A 27,739-nucleotide genomic window follows, 5' to 3' on the forward strand; every position below is an offset into this window, starting at 1 on the left:
ATTTTTTTTCTTCATAGGATCAACAGAGCGAGCAACCTCTTATGATTAGCTGACCTTCCCTCCCACCCATGAAAGCTTTCTTGAAGAGATTAGCTAAGTATCTAAGTATCACTTTAGACCACCATCACTCTTATTTTTAGCTCTGAGTTCTCTTCACAAGTGTAGTGACCTGGGTCTTGAAATTCCAGAGGACTCTCAGACATGGGTCATGTTTTGTTTTCAGGTACGTGGTGTTGATTTCCAGGTCAGTTAAGAGGTTGGGGTCTGACAAGATGGTTTTAATATAAAAATCCCTTTGCTCTTCTTCCAAGTTCAAACACTTGATCAGAAAATACATTCCTCAAATGGATCCCTTAATGGGCAATTGGCAATTAAAATTGAACCCAAGTGACATTGTTCTACAAGAGACTCCCGGCTGGCATTGGAGGAACAAAACTCAGGGCTTTGGTCACAGGCTATTTTCAGCCTCTGATAGCAGTTGTGTTACTCACGTCTTATTCACTCTCCCCACCTCCTCACCCCCCAGCCTCCCTTCTGCCCTTCCCTCACAGGCCAAGGCTGGTGACAGCCTTCATATATTTAAAGAGGACAAGAGACCCTATTATTCAGTTGAACCATCAGCGACTATAGAAGCAGGTAAGTGGAGGGAATTGGGCATTTAGTCCATGGGTGGGTGGCTGGGTGGCTACAGGGTTCAAATCAGTGACAATGTATTTCACATCCAAAAACCAACACCCACGCTTATTAAATATGAAAAAGCTTAAGTTACATTTGATGCTCTCATGCGTTGAGCAGTTAATTAACGTTCCTAAAATCATGACTAATATTTGGAGATTCAGGAACTGGAGAGGTAACTCTTTGGCCAAGTACTTACTTAACATGTACATGGCTCTGAGTTTGATCTCCAGCACTGATAAACAGTAGGCGGTAGTCAAGGGAACTTCACAGAGAGAGAAATTATTTAGGAATTATTTTTGGTCTAGAACCATTTTCATGGTGAAATGTTTCCTATCTTATAGTTGGGATGACGGCAGGAAAGCATAAGGAAATAATCAGAGTTCATTGGACCAGAAGTCAACAGACCTGAACTCTAATATAAGACCCACATCATCCTACTAAATGAAGAACTTTAGGAAAGGTCCTGCCTTTAGAATTGTAGTCTACTCTCCTTGGGGGACTGATATGAATGTGGTGGTATTTTCTAAACTGTAAAGTACTATATAGTTTCATAGATGCAGTATCATAAAAGACAGATTTCTAGGCTCAAAATACAAGGAATTCTGCTATTCAAAAGATATGAGTGAATGACTAGGATTTTGTACTTGGTTTAAAATAGATACTATATCACAATGATGTTCAGTAACAGCCTTGCTTTTAATCATTTAATATTAATCAAAACTGTTCATTAAAAAAAGACATTACTATGGTGAAACCCATTAAAAGATCTTATTTAATAGGAGACTAATTCCCAGCTAGAGGCAAGGGGGAGATTCCCAGTGTTTCCTTTAGATTTCAAAGATTTATTTTTAATATCAAGTGAATAACATGGAGAAGTGTAATTGAGAATGAGGAGTAGTTTTGCGTATTGGCCTGAGTAGAAATGCTACTGAAAGATCAAAGCATTCACTTCTAATTTCTGCTCCTACTCTGAGCCAAGTGGTGACTCCTCTAAGAAGAAGCTGAGCGTTGAATTGAAGCACAGTGCAAGATAACTTTATCAGCAGGAGTGGACCATTTACTGTTCAGGGCAAGCACAGGAAGCACCATGCAGGAAAGGTTGAACATGAACAGTGAGAAGGATAGGGAAATGGGGATAGCCTGTGTCCTCAGTGCACTTTAGATACTGATTCTCAATACAGAGCAGTATATCCAATTCATCACATTATGTGTAAAACTGCTTTAGGACTCAGATAAAGTGGGGGATTTTATTCTCTGGACTTGGCTTTAGTTCTTTTCTGAACAACCTAGCCATTTGTGGTCAGTGACAATGAGCCTCAAGCTGTTAAGCAGGTGTTGAAGCTGACCCCATAGCTTTGTGCCTGCTCCTGTCTGGACAGACAGGTGCTCTGTGGCCTAGACAAACATATCCATCAGAGACAGCGGAGGACAGGATAGAGGGGGGAGAGGGTAAAAGAGAAGGGAAAGGAGGAGAGAGGGAAGGAAAACAGCAGTGTTCAACAGGAAAATAATGATGATCCTCTTAGAAGCAGTAGAAACAGAGTCTTAGAGCAGAAATTCAGAAATTCAGGGAATTTGAAGAAAACAAGCATCCATCATAGAATCAGTTCAAATGCTAGCTCTGAATAGCTTCTCAGTTTCTGTTTTCTGAACAGTAAAATTAAGGTAAAGCCACTTACCTTGAAGGAATTGTTTTTAAATTAAAAAAAATTTATTGTAAGAGTAATGTACGGAGGGGTTATAGTTCCATAAGTCAGGTACTAAGTACATACTTTAAAAAAAATTATATTGTAAAGATGCTGTACAGAGGGGTTACAGTTATACACGTAAGGTAATGAGTGCATTTCTTGTCGAACATTGTTACCCCCTCCTTTGTTTTTCTCCTACTATCCTTTCCCTTCCCCACCTCTCCAACTCCTCCCCCCTCCAGAAGTTGTAAAGTTCGTTTCCAACATAGTGTCTTATGACTATCATTGCTGCAATCAGTCATCCTGTGTCCCTGTTTCAGCAAATTTTGTTATTCCCTTTCCCCTCCCCAGATTAGATAAATGTGTATACAAGATGCAGGGTACCAAAATCAAATACAGTGAGAACAGTACATATACCAGTGGGGGTTTGAAGGGATTTTTGAGAACCGAGTAAGACAAAAATATAGGAAACTCATTAGGGATGCTTAAAGAAACTGAAAATATCCAGGCCTTTTTGAAAAGGCACAGGTCCACACTTGCTGGGCTAAAGAGGATTTCTTCTGAAGTGTAAGAGTCATGATAAAAAGCCAGAGGTCACAGTTGGTAACAAGTTGACCAGGAGTTACAAGATGATTAATTCATTGTATGAGAACAAGGCCATTGGCATAAGAATATAATGCACAGGAAATATAATATTAGACATTGTGACATGCTGTCACAAGCATGATGCTTAGATGTCTGGGAAAACTGTGTTAAGGGGTGGGTTTTATAATCAAAGAGAAATGTGATGCTTGCAAAGGTAAAAACTGTAGGAATTCATCTAAGAGAAGAAACAAAGAATGTAAGGTAGCACTGTCTCAAGGGTTATGAATGATGGAAGGAAATCTTTTTTGGAGCCTCACAGCTGACCTTATCCTGGTAGTGTTGATTAGGATCTATGATTGTGAACAGCCCTAGGCAGTCTCCGAACAAGTATTAGTCTATTAAGCCATCACCAGAAGTCCTGAAAAAGTCATTATCTAGGAGAATAGACTGAAGCTCACCAGGATCACATGTCTAGAAAACAGCAGCCAGGATACATTAGGGTACAATGTGATCTTTAAAGTGTGAAGGTCAACAGAACCAAGAATGAGTTTCAGAGAGTAAAAGTTGGCAAGCCTTCAGAGATAATATCAGGAAAGGGGTAATGTGACCAGATGGTACAGCTTTAGTCTAATAGTTATATCTACTTTGCCTAAGAGCCAACACTTGGGATTATTTCCATGCTAGGAATAAACAATGTGTGCTTCCCAGGCATTATGACAGGACCAGTGCCTGGAAGATTTCATATACATAAGGATCCTAAGCATAGAAGAAAGCCACTGACCTTGAGATTGCTATACCAGGGATAAATAGTATTCCCCTACACCTGAAGGACACTGCATGAGCTTGAAGATTCCCTTCCAGGTCCAGATGACCTAAAGGTGAGCTTAGCCTCATCTGCTAAAGAGAGGCAGGGTTATTCTGGGGCAAAGATTTAAAACCTTTCCTGGCACACAGTCAATGGCATACGCACCCAGATCAAACCACAGGGATTCAACTCCCTTCCTGGCCTGCCTACTGAAGGCTGGTACCTACCTCCTTGGTACTATGAAGGCTAAGAAACTGTTGCTTCACAGTCTAATAAGCAGCAAAGAAGCGGGGAGAGATTTGCTTATTTTAAGAAAATAAGTAAAATAACAAGTACACCAGTGGTAATAATGAAGTAACTGATATTATTGTATCCCAGCCCCAGTGGCATAATAAGCATTTATGCCTAGTATTTTAGCTATCTTATTCAACCTGAAAACAGTCTTCCTGAACAAGCCCCTTCATTTTACTTTCATATACGAGGATCAGGCTTAAGAATTCAAGCAATTTACCCAGAGTCCAACAACAGTTAGCGTTTTGAACTCTGGCTTGATTCTTTCCCAAACCAGTGCTTTTCACTGCACTGGGCTATCTTCCTTACCTGAATTAAGAAAGGAAATTGTTTGGCAGGGGACATCATTGGACAACATTTCTACTGGGGTTAGACTGTAATCACTGTTCAGATCCCAACTCTGTCTTAGGACTTGAAGGACTTGAAGTAGCTTCACTGCATTGTAGCCTCTGGGTTGGTAGTCACCATCACAGAGAAAGTAAAAACCAATAGTGAGCGAAAACTTTCCAACCCCAAAGGAATCCTTGCCATGTCTGAAGAACACTGACTCAGGAAGTTCTTTACACTACTGAATCAAACTCCCTGTTAGTCCCTGTAACTCCACTACAAATATTCTCTGTGTCTCATAGAGAGAAGGCATCTGTCAGAAGACATCTGTCAGATATCAGTTCACATCAACTGGGAAATCTGGCTAATGGAAATGCTGGCACTTATCCCCTGTCCAGTATGCTGTTAGCAGCAGCTTGTGAATTGAATCAACCAGATTTGAAGTGCAGCTCCCGTACTTACTAGTTGTGTGGCTCTGGACAACTACCTAAGCTCTCCATTCAGTTTTCTCCTCTGCAAAAACGGGGATTAAACAATTTTTCTGTCCAGGTCTGTTGTATTAAAGATAATATATGTGATGCAAATGATGTACAGTAGAGTAAGTAATAGCTATTATCAGTATGACATTTATGTTCCAATCTGTGTGACTCATTCCAATCATGTGAGGTAGGGTAGAGGATATAATTTCCCTGAGTCTATTTCCACAACTGAAAAAGAGCATTTCAATAGCACCTACCTTGAAGGGTTGCCATGAAGATTGAGATCCATCATAATGCTTCGTCCTATGTTCCAGACTTATTTGTTTCAGTGCTAACAGGAGCGTGTTTGTGATGATCCTAATCATCACTGAGACTCCAGGCATATGTTTTTATGATCCAAGATCTTTGTCCTAAATAGTGCAATTTAACACACCATATGGAATCAGGCAACTAGTATCATGACCAAATGAATCAAGCACTGAGCTGAAGATATTGTAGCATTTTTCTGGAGGTCTCTGCTGGAAGTCTTTGACTAAAATTCCCTTCAATGTTCTTTAGTGAATCCTACAAAGAAGAAAGTGTATCACTAAGTGACCAATATATGTGCCAAATTTACTTTTGCTCTATATCATCATCTTTTGGTTTTCTAACTGAATGAGGAAGATGAAGAAGGAGATGTACAAGGACAAGGAGAGGGAAGGAAGGAAGGAAGAAGAATGGGGGGGAGGGAAGGAGAAATAAAGATTAGAAAAATGTACCCAAGATATGTAGTTGGATTACCATTTTTTAAAGTTCAGATTGGTACATGATAATGTAGAATGTGACAAAACTAGGTCTTAAATGTTTGAGTACTATACAGTTTACAAGGTGATTTGATAGCACTTGAACTGAAACAAGTCTCCCAGAAATAATGAAATAGTAAGAGGATCTTACAGTTCAAAGAGGTTGAAAAGTTTTCCTAGATCACATCCCTTTGAAGAGACAAAAAGAAACTAGAACTAGGACTTGCATCTGATCCTGCCCACCTAGTATAACATATTCCCATGTAATAATTCTCTTTCCAGCATTATTTGTTAAGAAGTCTACTCAAGGTAGTCTGTCAATGGGATCTGGGTTTTATCATCACCATAAATTCCTGATTGTCTCCCTCTTCAATCTTGAGCCATGACTTATCTGTGACAACACAGCCATCTCACAAACTGGCCCAGAGTGTAATGCCAGGTGGTGTGATGGAGATTATGACCCAGGTGATAAATGGGACTGAATGACGAGGAAGGCTATATTTAGTGTTCTACCTTTAATGACCCTTACCAGTTCCAGGCAACCCTGATAAACAAATGGCCCATCTTTTGGTACTGTGCCCGGACAAAAACTCATCCTGAACCTGGCTAGAAGAGTGTTGAGACACAGGAATTCCAAAGCAATTCAGAGGCTGAAAAGTCTATGTCTGTAAGCCAGAATCTAAAGTTGATTTTCAATCATAAGAACATAATTAGCACATTGGTGCTGTTAGAATAATCTGAAATAAAGACAATAACTATCCTTTGCTTTTGTACAGCTTCTCAATACTGTTTTAAATTTAATCATATTTCCATGTCCTTCAAAATGGTCCTATGCATGAGGTAATGTTATTATGTTTTTATTCAAGTTCAAAGTCATAAAGTCACAATTAGAATCTGTGTCTAGAATCATGATACTTCAAAATGTCCTCTACCTTTGGGCGTGAGTGTACTAAAAGAAAGCAAAGGCATTTTCTGTATTTTATCCTCCATTGCTACATTCCCTTCTTCAGAAATGAAACCGAGCAACTGTTAATTGACTACTTATGGATTTCTATTTTGAGTTTCACTTCCTGATGTATGTCAGATATATATGAACACTTAAAAAACCAGTTGTGTTAATATACATTAGCTTACAAGGAAGGAAGGTATTATCTGTAATCTTATCCTCATTTTTTAAAGTAGGTTTAGGCAATTGCATGTGTGCATGCCCACCCACCCACCCACCCACCAAAACACACACACACACACACACACACACACACACACACGTTCCCCCAAGAAATCATGTAATGGCCTTCTATCAACTTGCAGGATATGCCAATTAAATCACTGAAAATTTGAAATGAGAAATTTGACCTAGGGTTGTTTTTATTGAAAATTTCTACATCATTAATTTCACAAGTATCACTGTCATGCTCCTGGATGATACATATTCCATTTATCTTATATTTTATATTATTACTATGTTGAAACTTCTGGGATCAGAATGAATGTTAACAAAATTTGACTGTTTCCTAGAAAATGTACTTTCTTTCATGAAAGAAGGACAGATCTAAGAGAAAAAGTGGCCAAGAAAATAACTAAATGATTACTTCTTGTGCCATGCTGTGGTTATAAATAAAGGATTCAGACAATCTTAAGAATCTATCCCAATCCTAAGAGTTTATAGTTTAAATAGTCTAAAATAAGCTATGCAGGGTATTTTTGTATATATTCTGTTTCTATGACTTTCTGCTTTCTTTTCTGCCTGACATTTTCTTCCCTCCTTTATCTGCTAAACTCCTATCCACCCTTCAAAACTTTGACTGTGATCTCTTCTGTGACTCTCCAATTAAGTGCCCTTCCCTGATTAAGTTCTTGCAAAACTTTTCCAAAATTCTTCTTTAAGTTCTTTAAGTACTAGCTTATCCTTTCCAACTAGAATGTGGTTTTCTCAATGCCAGAGAACACAAATTATCCCTCTTTATAAGTTCCTCCTTTCTTGATCTGTAACTGAGAACCTAGTGAGTACATGGCACATATCTGATAGGCAGGCAGTAAATGCATGGTGAATGAATAAATAAACACACGAGTGAGTGAACAAATGAATTAATCAGGCTTGATTACATTTGGGTTTTCAACTCAACCAAACCATATAACAAACTGTAGAAACATAGGAAACTGAGTATGTTTCCTTTTTATCTCTTGAATTTTTTTCTAAACTTTTACAATAAACAGAAGAGCCAAAAGAGGAAGTATGTTCATAGCTGGCCTCAGATCTTCTAAGGGGAAAGGCTCTATGGAGGGATATTTGATAGTGACTTTCTCTTCAGTCCTAGGGTCAAGTTCAGTGGTCTGTTTGCTATTTACTTTTCAATTCTTAGCAAAAATTGTCTTTGTTATGAGCCTGTGAGACACAATCTGGAGCAGCTGACCCAGGAGGGCTTAGTGTTAATCACTAACTATTATATGAAGGTGACTAGTTTCCAAGAAAAGAAAAGAAAAGGTCAGAAGCAGCCACTCAGAATGGCTTGAAAGTGCTCAGTGTCGATGACAAGATGACACAGCCAGTGGCTTCTTAGAAACCAAAAGATTCCAGTGAAAACTGAATCCCCAGTGTAGCTGGCAGGATTTTAGAAATTTCACTGGATATTAACGGCTTATATTAGTTTTGGGAGACAGAAAGTTTGGATTCAGAGTTAAAAATACATGTAAATTATTATTTTTTAAATCCTCATCTTTGGGTAATAGCTCCCATAAAATTCTGGTGAAGCTGGATGCTGGTGGTTCACGCCTCTAATCTGGGTCACTTAGGAGGCTGACATTTGAGGATTGTGGTTTAAAGCCAGGCCAGAAAGGAAAGTCTGTGAGACTCTTATCTCCAATTAACCACCAAAAACTGTAAGTAGAGCTGTGGCTCAAAGTGGTAGAGAGCTAGCCTTGAATAAAAGAGCTGAGGGACAGTGCCCAGGCCCTGAGTTCAAGCCCTATGACCGACCAAAAAAAGAAAGAAAGAAAGAAAGAAAGAAAAAATTTCTTATGAAAAGACAATGGTGGCCTAGGGTTGTAGTAATAAGCATCAGTATCTTGTCAGCAGAAAATTCTCTCCATGGGTAGGGGTGATACAGCAGGACCAACACCTTCAGCAAATTCAGGTCCCTACCTGTATAGTATGTCACTTGGTCCTTGCATAACACTCTGGAAAAAGCAAGGAAAAACTTGACTCCCTTCAGTATATAAGTGGGAAGAGGAAAAGAAGCTATGTAGTTATTCCTGACACATCAGGAATGACTTCACCAAGTGTGTTTCCAGAGTACTGATGTGGCACAGTACTGATTTGTTTTTTTGTGTGTTTGTTTTTGGTGCTAGTACTGGGGTTTGAACTCAGGCCCTGGGTGCTGTCCTTAGCTGTCCTTTGCTCAAGGCTTATGCTCTACTGCTTTTTGGTGTTTTTGTCATTAACTGGTAATGAGTATCACAGAATTTCCTTCCTGGCTGGTTTCAAATCCTGATTCCCTAATCCTCAGGTTTACAGAATTACAGGTATGAGCCACTGGCATGAGCTTTATTCTTTTTTTCCCCCATAGGGCTTTACTCTATTTTTTTATACATGAATTCTAAGGGAGATTTCATTATGACATTTCTACACATGCATACAATGTATCCCTATTAATCTCACCCCCTCTGTCAGTTTCCCTTCCTCCCCACATCTAAAGCAATTTCAATAGGTTTTTTTGTTCTACTTTCATACAAATAAACTACTCCAGCCATATGCATTCCCATTCACTTTTTTCATTAGTTCTTTCCCTTTCACTAGTACTTAATCCTTACAATAAAGCCTGTTCTACTTGTCATTCATTCCTTTTTGGGAGAGTAATTGTATAAAGGGGTATTATACCATAATATTTAGACATGCATATATTACATTTTGATCAGAATAGACTTCTCTATTGATTTCTTTTTACCTGCTCCCTAGCTCCTTATCATCAACAGCTTTCATTGAGATTCCTTATGATATCTTCATAGAGAGCTGCAATTTACATAGGGTGGACAGATATAAGCAATGTATCTGAACTGGAAATATGATGTATTATATGTTTTTACCAGCAAGATAAATACCTTGCCATTGTAAGGATAGTCCATTAAAAAAACTAATAACATGGCCTGTTTCCACAGCTACAAAGACAGAATTTGTATTTTAGCAAGAGGTAAGATGACTTGGGAAATACTTCATTAGATAGGAAGATAATGCCATTTTGAGAGGTAACTCCCACTTTTAGTGGGTTAAATTTTAAATCTTAGATCAAAAAATACTTACATAGATTTTTATGTACAAAAAAATTAGTCATCCATTTACCACTGGAAACCTGTAAGGTACATAAGGGAAGATACTATTGAAATGTAACAGAAGCAGAAAGACAGACTTCTCAATAAAGTAACCACATAAAACCACTGGAGTGCCTGAGCTAGTTGCACATGGTAGCTGTTTTCTGAATGAATGAATGAATGAATGAATGAATGAATGAATGAATGAATGAAGCACCAAAGAAAAAACAAAAATGGGCTGGATCCTGGTTCTCAGATAACATCAAGATACTACTTCACTAAAGATCACCTAAATTTAGGGTATTTGTTTTATATCCTCTTAGACTTTGTGTTGGTCCAAGAGTCTTCAAAATGCCAAACTTGGGTGGAGGAGCAAAATGCGGAGCCTGTGAAAAGACCGTCTACCATGCAGAAGAAATCCAGTGCAATGGGAGGAGCTTCCACAAGACCTGCTTTCACTGCAGTGAGTTAGGCAAATGCGGGGACTAGAGGATATTTCAAAGTTCTGACATAGGGTTCTCATGTGTGGTCTGTATACCCTGGCCAGGGCACTTGTGAGAAATACCATCTTTGAGCTCCACCTAAAGAAGGAGCCATATTCACCTGAGCACTTTTTCTCCAATCACTCATCCAGCCCAAAGTCAAGAGAAGCTGGTCTACTTCTGCCTCTGTGGTGAAAACTTTGGCCCAGTAGTGGTGACATTTACAAAATATCAAAACTTGGCAGAGAAAGGCAGTAGTTATCTGAAACTAGAGAGGATTTGGCTTGCTGTACTGTCTCTACTGACAAGCTGTCACTCCAGCCAGCTGTAACTGTTCTTTCTTAAGAAAAGAATCTATGTCTGTCAGGGACAACACGTGCCATTTCATACATTCAGGATCTGGACACTAGAACTTCATGAAGAAAATCTTCCCTTTCAACTACCAGACACAGATTTACAAATGTCAAAAAAACTGTATGTGGTGGTGTGTGTGTGGGGGGTGAGGGTGGTTATGAGGTTGGAATTTGAGACACTGTGAACTACCTGATAGTCTGGCATGTAACTGCAGACAAGCCATTTCTCATTTCTACACCCAGATTGTATAAATCTGCAGCAGAACCAGGAACAGCTCCTGGACATTCAGACTTCTAATCCAGAGACCTTTGACATGACAGCATTCTACAGTTTGCTAGTGATCCTGTTCCTAGGAAAACTGGCCATGGCTTTAAAATGGCCACTTTCCTTCTCAGCAAGAGGCAAGCTGAATGTCCAGGAGCTGTTCCTGGTTCTGCTGCAGATGCATACAATCTGCAGGTCCTGCCCTTATCTAGACTTCCCCCAATCATTACGCCCCAGCCTAGGGATTGCAAAATGCCCACAGAGCTCCAAAAGGTTTTAAACAGGGCTGAACTCCAACTATTAGAACAAGTAGATCTCCATCCTTTATGATGCCAGAAATAGTATCATTTTTCAGCTGTGGTTAGTCTCGTGATCTCTTAGCTCCCACAGCAAACAATTATTATAGAAGAAAAGAGAGACTATTCCCAATGATTGGGTTGGCAGACTTATTGATGTTCTGGGTTTTAATGATGAGTAGTGTGTGTGTGTGTGTGTGTGTGTGTGTGTGTGTGTGTGTGTGTGTGTGTGTGTGTGTGTGTGTGTGTGTGTGTGTGTGTGTGTGTTGGTCAGAGCCTGGGTTTTAATGATGAGTAGTGTGTGTGTGTGTGTGTGTGTGTGTGTGTGTGTGTGAGAGAGAGAGTGTGTGTGTGTTGGTCAGAGCCTTGGTGCTGTCCTTAATATTTTTGCTTAGGTAGATTAGCACTCTACCATTTGAACTGCAGCTTTACTTCCTGCTTTTTGGTGGTTAATTTGAGATAAAAGTTTCATAGACTTTTCTGCCCAGGGTGGCTTTGAACTGTAATCCTAAAATTTCAGTCTGTTGAGTAAGTAGGATTATAAGCATGAGCCACCAGCACCCAGCCTGAGTAATTACTTTTAAAGCTGTCTTATGTATCACTCATATTCATCTTTATTATTTACTATTATAATTACCTTGAGTTATTCCATAGCATAGCTCTATCCAGTTCAATGGATCTATGGTAGAGGGATTTGAATCACTGATGGTATATTTTTCTTTTCTTTTCTTTTCTTTTTTTAAATGGTACTGAGGTTTGAACTCAGGGCTTCATGCTTGCTAAGCAGGCATTCTACTGTTAAGCTCTGCCGATGGTCCTTTTCTGAACTAGTTATTTTTAAGACAGGGTCTTTCTTTCCAGCTAGTGCATGTTTCAACTTTGATTTGCCTATTTTAGGCTTAATATCCAAGCTAGGATGACAGGTACATACCAACAACCCTAGCTTCTTGAGATGGAGGTTTGAAGACTACTGCCTGCACTGGCCTGAAACTGCAATCGTCCTAATCTCATCCTCACAGGTAGCTAAGATTTCCAGTGTGAGGCACTGGAGCCTGGCTATATCTTTCCCGCCCCCCCCCCCCCTCCACCTTTCAAGCCCATGTAGACAGTTTGTATTTTTTTTTTTTTTTTTGTCGGTTGTGGGGCTTGAACTCTGGATTTGGGCGCTGTCCCTGCACTCTTCAGCTCAAGGCAAGCACTCTACTGATTGAGCAACAGCACCACTTCCGGTTTTCTAGTGGTTTACTGGAGATGAGGCTGGCTTTGAACTGCAATCCTCAGATCTCAGCCTCCTGAGTAGCTAGGATTACAGGTGTGAACCACAGACACCTGGCTTATACATCCCTTTAAATCCAACTTGTAGGTGGGATGGGGAGCTGAAGTGGTGGATAGAAAGGTGCTTGAGAGCTGGGTGCTGGTGGCTCATACCTATAATCCTGAGGATTGTGGTCTAAAGCCAGCCCAGAGAGAAAAGTCCCTGCGAGACATATATCTCCAATTAACTACTCAAAAACCAGAAGTAGTGCTGTGGCTCAAGTGGTAGAGCACTAGTCTTGAGCTCAAAGAGGCTCAGGGACTGTTCTCAGACCCCGAGTTCAAGCTCCACAACCACCACCACCATCAACAACAACAACAAAATAATAAAGGTGCTAGAGAGGAGTACACTTTTCTACATTATCTTTATAAGATTAACCTAGTTACTGGAAGCTTCTAGTAGTTGGAAATAGAATCCAGAGAGTCAGTGTTTCCTACCAGTATTCTCCTAACTTTTAGTAAATCTCTATAATTAGTCTTCAAGCTAATCTTCCACCCAGCACTATCTGAAATATGTCATAAGCCACATATATAAATTTAGATGTTCTAGTAACTAGTTTTAAAAATATGCCAAAAATCCCAAGTAAAAATTATGAAACACTTTATTTAACTCAATATACCTAAAATATGATTTCATTGTACAATCAGATATAAATTATCATAGGGCTTGAACTCAGGGCCTGGGCACTATCTCTGAGCTTTTTGCTCAAGATTAGCACTCTTCCACTTTGAGCCACAGTGCCACTTCCAGTTTTTTAGTGGCTAATTGGACATAAGTCTCTCATGGGTTTTCCTGCCCAGGCTGGCTTTGAGAATCCTCATATTTCTGCCTCCTGAGTAGCTATGATTACAGGTGTGAGCCACCAATGCCCAGCTAGATACAAATTATTAATGAAACATTCTACATTCTTTTCATGTTTGTACTAAGTGTTTGAAACCAGGTAATGCGTTTTGTATTTCCAACACATGTGATTAGTGTCTATCCTATTAGATAGCATAGCTTGTGTACAAAAGCTGGTCAGAAGCCAGAACCAGCCACAACTAGGGCATGTAGGGCACAGGCTGTCTTGACAGGCTAGCTATGGTTCTGCAACTTATTGCTGAATAATAGTGGACAAATCACTGATCTCCAGTGATACATACATTCAGTTCCTTCCCTTATTCCTTAATTCAACAAATGTTTACAGAGCACTGACTTTGGCCCCAGGCTCTCTGCTATGTTGTGAGGATATTAAGGCCTCATCCTCCTGGAAACTCAATGTCTAGATCATCAACAAATATGTGAGCAGTTGTTGTGAAGAGTGGCTACTGACAGCAACAAGACAGACTTTCTATGCCCATTGAGGCATTCTCTACCAAAAATGATTATTCACAAGATTTGCCCTTTGTTCAAAGCCTCATAATTTTTCCTGGGCTATGGGATTCTCTAAATTACATTAAAAACATTTTTGTTAAAAATAATTTTAACCCATATATAGTAACCATACATATACTCGTATAAACTTCCTTGTCTGTATTCCAAGTCCCACAACCATCAACCCCTTGCTAATCCTACCTTAGTTATAATCTGTGTTTTCCTCTACTCCCTTATTTAATTTAATAAGTTAATTTTTAAAGAAAAAAATCCCTTGAGGAAGGCTTCTTAACCTGCAACAATCTTATTCCATGATGGATTGCTTATTGAGATCACTTGATGGAACTGGCTTAAAAAGAGACAAATTTAATGCACAATTTATTATTCCTGGGGATACAACTTTGCTATTCTAAGTATCACTAAAAACAACTTTTGTTATTGGTAATAGTTAGATTTGAACTAAAGGTATAATGCTAGGTGGGCAGATATCTTGCCACTTGAACAATGTCTCTAGTCCTTTTTGCTTTGGTAATTTTTCAGATGGAGTCTTGCATCTTGGCTGGGCTTGACTGAAATGTGACCCTTCAATTCATACCTCCCTACTATAGCTAGAATGACAGGCATATAGCTAGCTGGCCTTGAATGAAGATCCATGTAAACAACTGTCTTACTATAAACAACATTTTAAGGATTATTGTTCTAAAGTAATACAGTGAATTGTTACGCTGAGGAAACTATGTATTTTACAACTTCATACATATTATGCTAATAGGTTCTTTTTATTGAGATACAATTTTTTATGTGATGGCTCCCAATCAGGGACAAAACACAAAAGAGGGCTGCCTCTCGAAGAATGCATACCCCAGAGGGAAGTGAAGGTGAGCTGCTCAGCAAATCTAGGTCATCTGTCCCAAAAGTGACTGTGGCAGAGAAGTTGATATTAGAAACAAGTAACATTCCAAGGAAATAACTGTTCCTGTCTAATTTATTCACTAATATTTTCATTAATATCTATAGAAGTTGTATTTTTTCCCTTGGACTAGCTCAATGGCTAGTGTGTGCATGGCCTTTGGTTTGACTCTAAATACCGTTAAAAGAAAAAAAGTGTTTTCCTCTTTCAAGTTTGAAAAAAAGAAGTCTTCCTATAACCCTGTCTTTGGAAAAGTGGGGGATTTGCTCTTATTATTTGTGGAATATACAGCAGCCAGTGGAATAAAGGGCCTTTGGGCCAGATCTGCCCCTTTGTCTCCAGAACTAATTGGTTTCAACATCCATTGTCTCCTTGAATATCCTTTAATATTTTAAAGAGTATGATAAGTATAGAAACTGCTCATTCTTGGTTCTTATATGGAAGGGGAAAAAGTAATTTCCTTTTCCACTCTGCCCCCAAATTCTTCCAACCACACACACACACACACACACACACACACACACACACACACACACACACACACACACACACACACACACACACACACACACACACACACACACACACACACACAGATACTTCCCTGATGTGCCTTATTCAGGGACTATTAACAGGTCTAAGATTCACTTTGATTCTAATGTCACCCTCTGCCCTTTCCACGTTGGGTACACTGAACATGTCATTTCTCCCTTCTCTGTGCCCCAATTTCCCCATGTCTAAAATTGAGACCTCTTGGAGTCTATGATTTAGGACAGATGTTGTGGCCAGGAGCCACAGTTGTATGTTTGGCTTACAGCCTCTAAGCATGGCGTTGTGGGTACAGGAAAGGAGAGGATTTTAACCCCAATTCTCTGACTCTCCCTTTCCTTGGCAGTGGCCTGCAGGAAGGCTCTTGACAGCACCACAGTGGCAGCTCATGAGTCAGAAATCTACTGCAAGGTCTGCTATGGGCGCAGGTATGGCCCCAAAGGGATCGGGTATGGACAAGGTGCTGGCTGCCTCAGCACCGACACAGGGGAGCACCTCGGCCTGCAGTTCCAACAGTGAGTTACTGCCATGCTTTCTCCTCCCTGGTTAGCGTCTCCAATTATCAGGACAGTTCATTTTGTTCCCATAGCAACGTTTTCTGGAAGTGAGAGAATGGACTCTATTGTTGACTTGCCAACAATAGGAATACTTGGTCTGACCAAGTTCTAACAATGTGTCATCTCTCCAAAGACTTTTTAAATTATCTGCCTTTCTAAAGGGCAATTACTTTATACCATGGCTCTTGGTCTGCATGTCAAGAGAAAATCCAGAATTTACAGATGTCCCATTGTTTGACCTTTGTAAAAACTCACCGAGTCTTTTTCTTCTCCTTTGAGAGTTCCTGTGTAAATCACATAAATATCGCAGGACAGCGATGGCTATTCTCTGCATGCTTGTCACCAAAAGATTTCTTCTCTTTGGTTGTAAGATGACTAATGTCTCTATCACAGGTGGAGGTGTCCATGGGGATGGGCTGATCCTCAAGAGTAAACAATCAATAATGATTGTTCTATGAATCTCCCTGGCTGCCTGCCACCTGTATAGTGCTTGACTTCCCCCAATACTATCACAATGGCCACATCTACCCACCAGTCTGCTCCCTTGGGTCCACTTTCATGATGATCACATTGACTCCAGTCCAGACTGAGCAAAGTCTGCTGGTAGCTAGTCTGCGGCAGCAGACTGGACAGCTCTATGGTGGGACCAACCAGAACGGTTCAGCCCAATTGAGAAATAGTCCTATGGCTATCTCCAGAGAGCAGTTAGGTCACTGAAGAGACAAAAGGTCCCTTCAGCAGAGTAACCCACCATAGAGCCTGGAAAAGTGGAAGGATATGTGATTCTCACTACAAGGAGAGAACCGGTCCTTTTAATTTCTCTCCCTACCTCATCCCAGATGTAGATTGTTATCAACCTATATTGTCTGCCTCACATTATTTAAAATTTCCTTTCCAACCTTAGGAAAAGAGTAACAAAAGTGACTAATTATGCACTGTCTGGACTTGTTAAACCTCTGATCCTTGCTCTCTTCCACCTAGCCCTGCCCTCTTCTTAAAGTTGTAGTGAGGCACAAGTGACATAGTTTATAAGAAAACAACAAAAGATATAAAAGCAGAATTTTGGGCATTGTTCTCACGTGTACAGGTGACCTCTAGATGCAAAAGGAGTTGAATTGTGTGATAAGGAATGAAACAGCCCAGGGAACGGTGATATGCCAGGAACTGATTAACACCAACAATCAAGATCCAATTTTCCCTGGGATTTTCACAACTCCCTTGAGATAAACTACACTTCAAGACACTACAGAAAAGTCTAAACAAGCACAGCAAAACAACACAATGTGTGTATTTCTGACAATAACAGGAACATATATGAACATAAAGCACTTGCTAACAGAAAGTTTAAGTCCATTATATCTAATATTTATTAGCTTGTACGGGGTAAGCAGGCAATGTTCTCAATAGTTTCACTTGCCTCATTCAATCCTCTTGGAAGCGCCACAAAAAACATCCATTTTCCAGGTTAGGAGAAAGAGACGTAGAGAAGTGTGCCAAGAAAGAGCTACAATTCATTAGTTTGCCTATTCCCACCAGATCCCCAAAACCAGCACGCTCAACCACCAGCAACCCTTCCAAGTTCACTGCCAAGTTTGGAGAGTCAGAGAAGTGCCCTCGATGTGGAAAGTCAGTCTATGCTGCTGAGAAGGTCATGGGAGGTGGCAAGGTAAGGTCTTTTGTGTGTGAGCCAGGTGGGATTCTTCATCTACACCAGATCAGCTGAGTGGAATAAAAGGAAAAAAGTAAGAACTGTGGGTAGGTGAGGGTCAGACTTTTCATTCCCCTTCCTGTTTAGGTACTGCAGAGCCTCATCCACTATTCCAGGTGGTGATTGTGCACCAGCAGTGCACTTGGAAAGCTAGAATGGGTGTGGTTTGTAGCAACAAGAATGAGTTACTAGAAGGTGGTCTTGGGGATACAAAGGCACACAATCTACCCTTACTCCTCTCCCCCTCTCTCCCTAGCAGTGTCCACAATCTTTACAAAAAGGCGTCAGCCCTGGAAACCTGTCACCACTGTGTCATTCAACCTACTGCGGCCATCACACAGCAACCACCTCACAGTAGTGAGAGGCATCCTCACTTTCAAATGCCCTGGCTCTCAGTAAAGTCATCAAGTATTAAAGACAGTAAAGTCCACGATCCTACAAAGCCAAGGTATTTCCCAAAGGAGTTGCACCAAAGGAGAGGAAAATACTGATAATACTAAATGAGGAACCATGAAAGAAGTTTGACTTAAAGCATAGATCTCTCCACATGCAGAAAAGCCATTTACAGACATGAGAACCTCCAAGCTGTGCCTACCAGACATGCAGATGTGCAGGTGACCATACAACAAAGTCAGCCGGGATAAATACTTAGCTTTTCACTTTTTCCCTTACTTTCATATTCAATATAAACATTATCCATTTTCCCCAAGTCCTCTCTTAACCAGTTTGTTCTTTGGAACTTTTCACCCTGAGGTAACTTTTCCAGTTTTGTGTTTTCTGAAAAAACAACTACAGTTGTAAAATCACAATAAATCAACTTGAAATGCTCATTGTATCTCATTTTCTCCAAACCCAAGAAAGTTGTTTAAGGATCCCCTTCAGTAAGGGAAAGGTTAAGAGTCAGCACTCCTTTGTATACTGGAGAGCAGTATACAAAGGAGTTAGGGCTGCTACCTCCTTGAGATGAAACTCTTTTGTGCCCCTCAGCCTTGGCATAAGACCTGTTTCCGCTGTGCCATCTGTGGGAAGAGTCTGGAGTCTACGAATGTCACTGACAAAGATGGAGAGCTTTATTGCAAAGGTGAGTAGCACTGAGTCTTCCTTGAGATTTTTTTTTTTTTTTTTTTTTGGCCAGGAAGGACCCTTGGGAGGGGAAGTTGTCTCTGTGCTTGGAGGCCTATATTGTCCAGGAGTGGAGTTACTCAGTCTGAGTGAAGTTTGGGTTCTCAGGATAGGGTACAAAACTGCCTAAGGGAATTAAAGAGAGCACTTGGTTTTCTCTACCCTACTGGGGGAAACCTGGGAGGGAGGGGACCATTGGCTTGTAGATAAGATGCTCAGTGGTTCAGTGCAGCTGATGCCTGGGTGAGAAATAATGTCTTACCTCTGGTCTTGGAACAGGTTTCAGAGTAAACAAATAGCAGCACGAGGACCCTTGTGAAAACCCCAATATCCTTTCTCCATTTGAGTAGAGATAGTGGTATTTGGGTTTATCAAAATATATCTTCTTTCCTCCTGACATTTGTTTGTGATGTTGCCAATCACTTAGTAATCACAGAGACTTTACTGGTTTTCTTCCTATTTGGTGCCTCTGCCCTTAGTTGCCTCCATAATCCCTCCTATGTATAGATAGTGAGGCTCAGCTCTTTACTAATGTTAAGGAAAAAAATGCACTAGGCCAGGGTAATGTGTTTTTAACCCCAGAGAATCTCCAAATATATACAATGGTATAGAGCAGAAGTAACGGAAAGGGGATTTCAGGGGCATCAATAATATAAGTATGGAGGTTTGGTATCAAGAGGCTATGGCAGAGGATCTCAAGTTAGATCCTCCTTACCTATATAGAGACACCCTGTCTCAAAAAACTAGTTTGCCAAATCATTTCCTATGACAAAACAGGGTAGAAACTAACTCACCATATGACAGAAAGTAGAAAGAAGCCATAGGGGGTCCTCAGCATTCATAACCTTAAAATCCTAAAATCTTGCAACAGCCAGCAGGAAGATCAACATGTAAACATTGTATTTCAAAGTGAACAATGTAGGGGCTGGGAAGGTGGCTTGGTGGTAGAGTGCTTTCCTTGGATTCATGAGGCCCTGGGTTCGATTCCTCAGCACCACATAAGCAGAAAAAGCTGGAAGTGGTAAGAGTGCTGGCCTTGAGCTGAAGAGCTGAGGGGGAGTGCCCAGCCCCAGAGTTCAGGCCCATGACCGACAAAAAAAAAAAAAAAAAAGTCAACAATACAGTAGACATGGTTCCTCCAGGGCTTGACAGATATGAGTGTGGGAAGAAGCACTCCAGAAACAAGAAGCAGTGATCTCTAAACAGGGATAGCATAGTATATTTTAGGAAATGCAAGAAGTCTGTGTGTCCGGAGTGCAGGGAGGAAGCCAGTGGTGGGGGCTGGGAAGATGACCTGGAACCAGATTATACAGTCTTGAATGAGAAAAATGTCTGGGGAAATGGTAAAGTGCAAAAAAGTGTAAAGGGTAACACTGTCCAAAAAGAAATGTACTCATTACCTGACTTATGTAGCTGTAATCCCTCTTTACCTCATCTTTATAATAACAATAAAAATTTTAAAGTATAAACAAAATTTTATTAGTAGATCTAAGTGTTTATCTAAGTTAATTTATGCACATACTTATCAAAAGGTTGCCTTTAATATGTAAAAGGATGTTGTGTAGGCAGAAGGACCTGAAATTATGGTACTAATCAATGAATTCTTTTTCCCGTTCTCATTCAGTTTGCTACGCCAAAAATTTTGGCCCCACAGGCATTGGATTTGGAGGCCTTACACATCAAGTAGAAAAGAAAGAGTGAAAAGGTGACCCCTTTCTCACAACCTTCACCAGCCAAATACACTGCCAAGTAATCCAGCAGACGAGAGCTTTCCCCAAACAGCCTCATTTGTAGCTGAACAGCCTTTCTCTTCAGAAGCGATCATACGCTTTACAAAGTGAGAAGAAATCTTTGGAAGAAATTATTTAAAATTTTACCTACAACAGATGTTTTATAATTTACGATCCTTGGGGTGGGAGAGGCAGTAAATAAATATTTCAATGGTACCTTGTATGGCTCTGAATTTTTTTTTTTGGATAGGAGATTTAACACACACACACACACACACACACACACACACACACACACACACACACACACACACACACACACACTTAAAAAAAAAGCTGGGCAGCGGTGGCTCATGCCTATAATCCTAGTTACTCAGGAGGCTGAGATCTGAGGACTGAGGATCACAGTTCAAAGCCAGCCAGGGCAGGAAAATCCATGAGACCCTTATCTCAAATAAACCACTCAGAAAACCGAAGTGGCACTGTGACTCAAGTGGTAGATTGCTATCCTCGAGCTGAAGAGCTTAAGGACAGCGCCCAGGCACAAAGTTCAAGCCTCATGACACACACACACACACACACACACACACACACTATCCTCAAGCTGAAGAGCTTAAGGACAGCGCCCAGGCACAAAGTTCAAGCCTCATGACACACACACACACACACACACACACACACACACACACACACACACACACACACACACACACACACACACACACACACACACACACACACTATCCTCAAGCTGAAGAGCTTAAGGACAGCACCCAGGCACAAAGTTCAAGCCTCATGACACACACACACACACACACACACACACACACACACACACACACACACACACACAAACAAAAAACCAAACTAGCTTCAGAGTATGAATTTGGATGTTGACTGGAGAGGGAAGGAATGAAAAGGAAAAAGCACCAGAAAAAGGAAGATAGTTTTCTGATAATTTTGTCAGATGTTATATTGTTACTGTTAGTAGAGGAGAAAACTGGAGGTTTGGGAAGAAATAGAGAACATGATTGCAAGTTCTAAAAGAAAAATCAAAACTAATAAAATTTCTTAAAAGTGATCCTTTAGTCCTGTCATGGGCTTTGCAATATTACCTATGTTGTAAAAACTTAGTGACAATAAAAAATATCATTTGGTTCTATATTATAAACGATGTGAGGATTATTTTTTTATTCCAGAACAATTTCTTGAGTCCTAGCAATTTTTTTAAAACTTCTCCATCAAATTGCCATCTTTACAAATGAAACTCAGCCAATTAGAGATGTCTTTCTGTGCCTCTTCAGCAAGACTCAGCAGCTTGAATATTTGCATTGTCTTGGATTACCATCATTTCCCTCATATCTGTGCAATTCTGATTTAGAGTAATTAAAAACAAAGATCTATTGATTAAAAACTATGAAATAGGGGCTGAGAAGGTGGCTCAGTGGTAGAGTGCTTGCCTTGCCTGCATGAGGCTCTGGGTTGGATTCCTCAGCACCACATAAGCAGAAAAAGCCAGAAGTGGCACGTAGCTCAAGTGGTAGAGTACTAGCCTTGAGCTGAAGAGCTGAAGGACAGCGCCCAGGCCCCGACTGACCAAAAACAAAACAAAAACAAAAAACTATAAAATACTAGGCTAAACTATGGGGTTTCCTATGCTTCAAGTCCCCCAAAAAGTTACCTTTAAAATGCAATTATTCAATAGTGTTTATATGCTCTCTTGGAGTATGTAGGGTTTTAAAGCAATATACTTCGTTGGCCTGGCTGATGGGTAAGACACAGACATGCCTATAGGACAACATAACCTCTTCTGCTCCATTTCAGATACTAGCATCACCACCTATGTATCAAGAAACTAAAGTTAAAACCAGTCATCATTAGCTTTGCCTTCTCCCCATTTTTTTCTTGCCTTGCTGTTCAAGTCTCCTCAATTCTGACCCCCCAAAGACATCCCATCCATTCTCAGTCTCTGGTGTGTGTATATTTGTTTGCTAGGACTGATGTAACAAAATACCACAGATGAGGTAACTTAAACAAATTTTCTCACAGTTCTGGAAGCTAGAAGTCCATGATCAAGGTGTCAGTGAATTGGTTTCTTTTGAAGCTTTTCGCCTTGGCTTCTAGATGGCATCACTCTCTATACTGTCAGACGGTCTTCCTTCTGAGTTTGTGTTCTAAACTCTTTTAATAAGGATACTTATCAGTCTGGATTAAGACCCAACCATATAACCTCCTTTCATATTCATTACCTCTTTAAAGGCCTGCCTCCAAATACATTCTAAGATACTGGAAATTAAAGTTGCACTTATAAATTTTGGGGAGGCACAGTTCAGTGCATAACAGATCATCATACAAGGACTTTCACAAGTGGCCTCAGTCTTATACCTTCAATTCAGCTTTAGACAATGTGTTCTACATACATTCAAGCTGTACTCAAGACTTGAAGCTTTCTTAATACAACTAGTGATTTTGGCCCTCTAGGCCTTGGTTAATACTGTTCCTTCTGCCTGGACCTCCTAAAAGATGGAATTCCTCCATGTTTATCCCCTACACAACTCCTTAGCCTGGTAAACTTCTATTAATTAATCTCAGATCAAATGCCATCCCTTTAGCAAAGTCCTTTCTGAGCTACCTAAGTAGAATAGAATCTATCTCTGTGCAATGACAGCCAGTATATAATTAGCATAGCCTTTTTCATTGACTTGAATTTCAATTTCCCTCCATGTTAAAACATATTTGCATACTGAGTATGCAATAAACAGTGGGCACTTAATGAAAATTGTTTAGTGAATGAGAATGATAGTTAATAAGAGTAAAAAAATTCTGCTAGAATTTAAAAGAAGACATTATCATTTCAGTAAAGTAAAAAAATAGTAAAACAAAAAAGCAAAACAAAGGAAGAAACTCATTGTAGTCTAGTAATTTTGGAGTCTCCTGCTTTCTGGGTATACTGTTCCCAGACTCCCCCTACTGGTGACTTGACATGATTAACTGAGTTTGACAAATGGAGTTCCTGAAACTGAATTAGTTTATGTCATATAAACATATTATGTCAATTTAAGATTCTAAATATGTTAGGTGTTAAGAACAGCCCCAATTATTAAAAAAACACCCTTCCTTATTAAGTGAGAAACTGAACCAGGTATGTCTACTTAAACATTTTGTTCACATTTATAGGTACAATAAACAAAAAACTTAAGAAAAAACACAGGTTTAAGAAATACAAATACTTTGAAGCATCCTATATAGTATCTGAAAATACTTTTATCCATAATCAGTGAATATTATCTTTAAAAAAGTAATTTATGCTTTGGGGAAAAATATAAATTTCTTTTTTAGTGATGTCTACTAAAATTGTCCAGGAACAGTCCATCCTTGTAGATCTGAAAGAAGGCAAGCACTTACTGAGAACTATTTTACCACAGGCTTCAAAACCACTTGTGTTTTCCTTTGGTTTTAGGTAAGTTCTAAATTTCATTTCACTTTCAGACCACAAGTTATCAACACACACAAAACCAAAATGAGAGTGAGAGTTTTTAGTTGTTTTTCTTCATACGGAGCGAAGAACCTTCTCTTTGGCTGGGTGAAAGACCATGGTGTATTGTGATGTCCAATCTACTACGCAGGGCTTCACTAAGCCAAAACAGCCACACTGAAAGAAATCTGCAAGGTTCTGTGTGACTCCAAGGCTGCCAAAAAAAGAACATGTGTAACTACATTTACTATGCAACTCTTATCAGATAATTCATTCAAAATAAAATTTCTTTGAGAATGTATAATATAATATCCTGTGGAGATCCTGCAGAAATCCAGAAGTAACTAGACTGGAACTAGGCTGATGCTGCATAAGCCTAGAACATAACCCTAGTTCCTTGAACCTAGTTCAATTTTTGAACCTGAGTCACTGTTTTGAGTTTCACTGAATTCTGTTCAGCAACTCAATTGGGCTTTTTCTACTTCCTTTTTTGTTTCCACTTCATGGTACAGGTCACCAGTCTTCTCAGTGTCCAACCCAATCCTCAATACACTCAAAACACATGCGTGCATAAGGATGACTGCATACTATCTACTTGGTTGTGTTCTGCAGGAGAAGGCTAGTGCTGCTGTTAAAGCCTTCCTGGAAATGGCATCCTAAGAAGAGAGCTGCCTCTGTGGAATTGATGGAGTGGCAATGGGAGAAAACAGATTAGGAATGAGTCTGTATCAAGACCTAGTTAATGACCAAAAGTAAGTTAGAGGAGGGAAAGTAAGTACAATTTTTGGTTGGGACAGAATTCTGGAAGAATCTCTAAAGAATTCAGACTTTTAGTTTCTTAAGATTATGTTGCAAATGGGTACTAGCTTTCACCTCTGTCCCTTGCTTTAAACTCTTCTTCAGGGCTTGGCATGCCCTTCTTCCCAACTCTGTCAAGACTTGTGCCACATCTCAAAGCTCAGCTTAAAATTATATCTCTATCATACAGTCTCCATGCTTTAGGAAAACAAATATTTATTCCTCCAGCTAAATAACTGAGAATAGGATTTGATTTTTTCACTGTGAGTCTAAAATAATCATCATAAGCTTTCCACTACTCTCTACTCCCATTACTGTGACCAGCTCTTCCCAATTAAGTCACTTCTTCCCTCTCAAAATCCACACATTATTCATATCCTACTCTCCAGTTTTCTTATCTAGCAAGCTAACAGTTTCATCTCAGATCAAGAGGAGGCTTTAAAATAGACTTCTCATGAGATATGCAGTGAGTGTCTAAATCCCTCAAGGGCTCTGGGTCACCTCTGCAGCACTCCCAGCTTCCAAGACCCTGATGTAGGTGGCAGCAAGATAAATTTCAAAGCCTAATCTTTCATGTCACAAGATGACAGGCTTCCTACAAAACACTCTCATTTTCAACTGAGAACAGGTTTTATACATCCAATGCTTTAAGAAGAACATATCAAATATGAAAAACTCTCCATGATACAGGCAAGCACATTAAACATAAGGCTAAAAGAATTACTGGGATAGAAAGCCAGGTTGAAAACACTGGCAACACACACAATCTAACACTTTCTACAGACAGCCTGTGGCAGGCTTTCTCAGACCATGCTCAATTACCTCACACTGATTCCTTGCCAGCAACACAAACTTGTGACCATGTGGCTTGACTGAAGAGCTTCCCCATCTTGGCAAAACTTCAAAGTCACTATTTGTGTTGAGTCCTAGACTAAATTCCTTACTACCTTGGGGCTTATGACTTTACCACTCAAAACCCGACATTGGTTTCCAAGAAAGAGAGGTTCAATGGCATTAGATATCAGGATAGAGAACACCCATGGGTGGTAGCACTAGGTAAGGAAATTATTTGCCAAAGTAAAACTCACTTACTTGTATGGTGTTTTCCTGAGGGATAATGCCTGTTTCATATGCCTGCTCTGCTTTATCAGGCTGATTCTCTCATGAGAGGTCAGGCCCAGAAAAGCAATCTGAAAAAGATTATTGGAAGATATATGAAAAGTACATCAAGGCTCCATCACTCTTAGGGGTACACCAAAGGATAGCAAACATTTAGTCTCTCCTCCAAAGGCTGTATGATAGCCTTCTATCTAACCAAGAATCATGGTAGGTGGCAGCAAAGATTGTGCAGCCTTAAAGTGTATTCTCATATATAAATAGTTTCTGGATTCTTTCATTGATTTTTATCCGCCTTCAAGAAAGCACTGTGCACTAGCTTAAAGAGTTACAAGTAACTGTTTCATTAATACAAACTGTGGCTTATAGTCATGAGTAGATTTTTCAACACCTTAGTGCACAAGTTTAGAGTGAAGAAAACAACACAAGATCAGTATCAGTGCAACTATCTCATTTGTGTCTTCTTCTAAGAATCTCTTTGAAAAGATGCCAAAAAAGTTAATACATTGAAGTAATGAATTTCTATATATATGAGTTTAAGAAAAAGTAAGAATCAAAGTGGCTTAAAAACTCCCAAACTATTAAAAAAAAACCCACAAGTTTCAGATGTTTCTCATTTACTTCTCAAAACAGGTCAAATGTTAATTTCCTTATCTGTAAAACAGAGCTTATTACACCACAGTCATAATAATGTTTCAAGGACCTAAAGTAGATAGCTAAAATATCAAAAACAGCAGCTCAGAAAAATGAAGTGACTGGTTGTAGTTTTAAGAGTAGCAGAGTTGGGGCTAGCATAGTTCAGTGTGAGGATACAGTCCCTGTTCCTAACCAGCAGTCTATATGCTTATTTTTACTTGCTGAAGTCAAACAATATCTTATCGAGTATTTTTAGATAATGTTACATTTTCAAAGAACAAAATTGTTCTGCTCATTAAGAATATGAGTCTGTTCTGAAAATTATCTGAAAATTTTGGACCATATTATATATTTTTATTTTCTTTTGGGTCCATTATTTTTTAGAAAACATAAATATATAACCTTTTTATAAACATAATCATAATCTATGTACTTGTTCTAAGAGTCAGAAAAGAGAATTAGAATTTATGCTTCAGATATTAACACATTACATCTACTTGTAATTCTAACTATGGCCTAGGCCCATAAGCAAGGCACTCAACATCTCTTAGACTTATTCATATCCACATAGGCAGGCTTGGCATATACCTCAAGTATTTATGAAAAAATAGTGTTTGGGCAAATGCAAAGCATATATAATTTAGTATTAAGATAATTAACACTAGTAACTATTCATGCTAATATTCATTCTTACTACCTGAGCTGATGATGTTAGAAGGATTAAGATGAACACTGAAGAGGCTGGGAATAGTGGCCCATGCCTGTGAATCCCAGTTATGTGAAGGATGGAGACAAGATTATTTGGCCAGTCAGACCAAACAATAATAACAATAACAAAACAGCATCTCTAATAACATACTAGGCATAGTAGAGCAGGCCTATAAACCCAGCTGGGAAATGTAGGTAGGAGGATTATGGCCTAAAGTTAGCAAAGATAAAAAGTACAAGATTTTATCTTAAAAATAATTAAAGTTGAAACAGGTGGACTCTGAGTTCAAACTCCAGTACTGTAAAAAAAAAAAAAAAATTTCAATATTATCTTTTCCTTGACAACATTTCTCTTTTCTCTCTTTTTCTTCCCTCTGACTCCCCCCTTTCTTTCTATCATCATTATTTTGGAATTGGTTACCTTCC

General features: G+C 39.5%; 2 protein-coding genes across 3 annotated transcripts in view; one reads left to right on the forward strand and one right to left on the reverse strand.

The window, feature by feature from the left end:
• Window positions 1-527: 527 nt before the first annotated feature.
• Csrp3 (cysteine and glycine rich protein 3) lies at window positions 528-20,796 on the forward strand. Its single transcript, XM_070032739.1, has 6 exons — window positions 528-636; window positions 10,264-10,403; window positions 15,810-15,978; window positions 17,557-17,686; window positions 18,716-18,809; window positions 20,475-20,796. The coding sequence occupies exons 2-6, from the start codon at window positions 10,292-10,294 to the stop codon at window positions 20,549-20,551; spliced, it is 582 nt and encodes a 193-aa protein (XP_069888840.1). The 5' UTR covers window positions 528-636; window positions 10,264-10,291; the 3' UTR covers window positions 20,552-20,796.
• Window positions 20,767-27,739, reverse strand: part of Zdhhc13 (zinc finger DHHC-type palmitoyltransferase 13) — a 49,492-nt gene continuing 42,519 nt past the window's right edge. For both annotated transcript variants that reach the window (XM_070032737.1, XM_070032738.1), the window contains exons 16-17: window positions 25,946-26,043; window positions 20,767-24,269 (exon numbers count right to left, since the gene is read on the reverse strand). In XM_070032737.1, coding sequence (XP_069888838.1) covers window positions 24,131-24,269; window positions 25,946-26,043 — 237 coding nt within the window. In that variant the 3' untranslated portion in view covers window positions 20,767-24,130. The remainder of the gene's footprint in view (window positions 24,270-25,945; window positions 26,044-27,739) is intronic.

The sequence above is a fragment of the Dipodomys merriami genome, unplaced genomic scaffold (assembly GCF_024711535.1).
Source record: "Dipodomys merriami isolate MVZ:Mamm:240054 unplaced genomic scaffold, mDipMer1.0.p SCAF_21, whole genome shotgun sequence".
NCBI classification, from domain to species: domain Eukaryota; kingdom Metazoa; phylum Chordata; class Mammalia; order Rodentia; family Heteromyidae; genus Dipodomys; species Dipodomys merriami.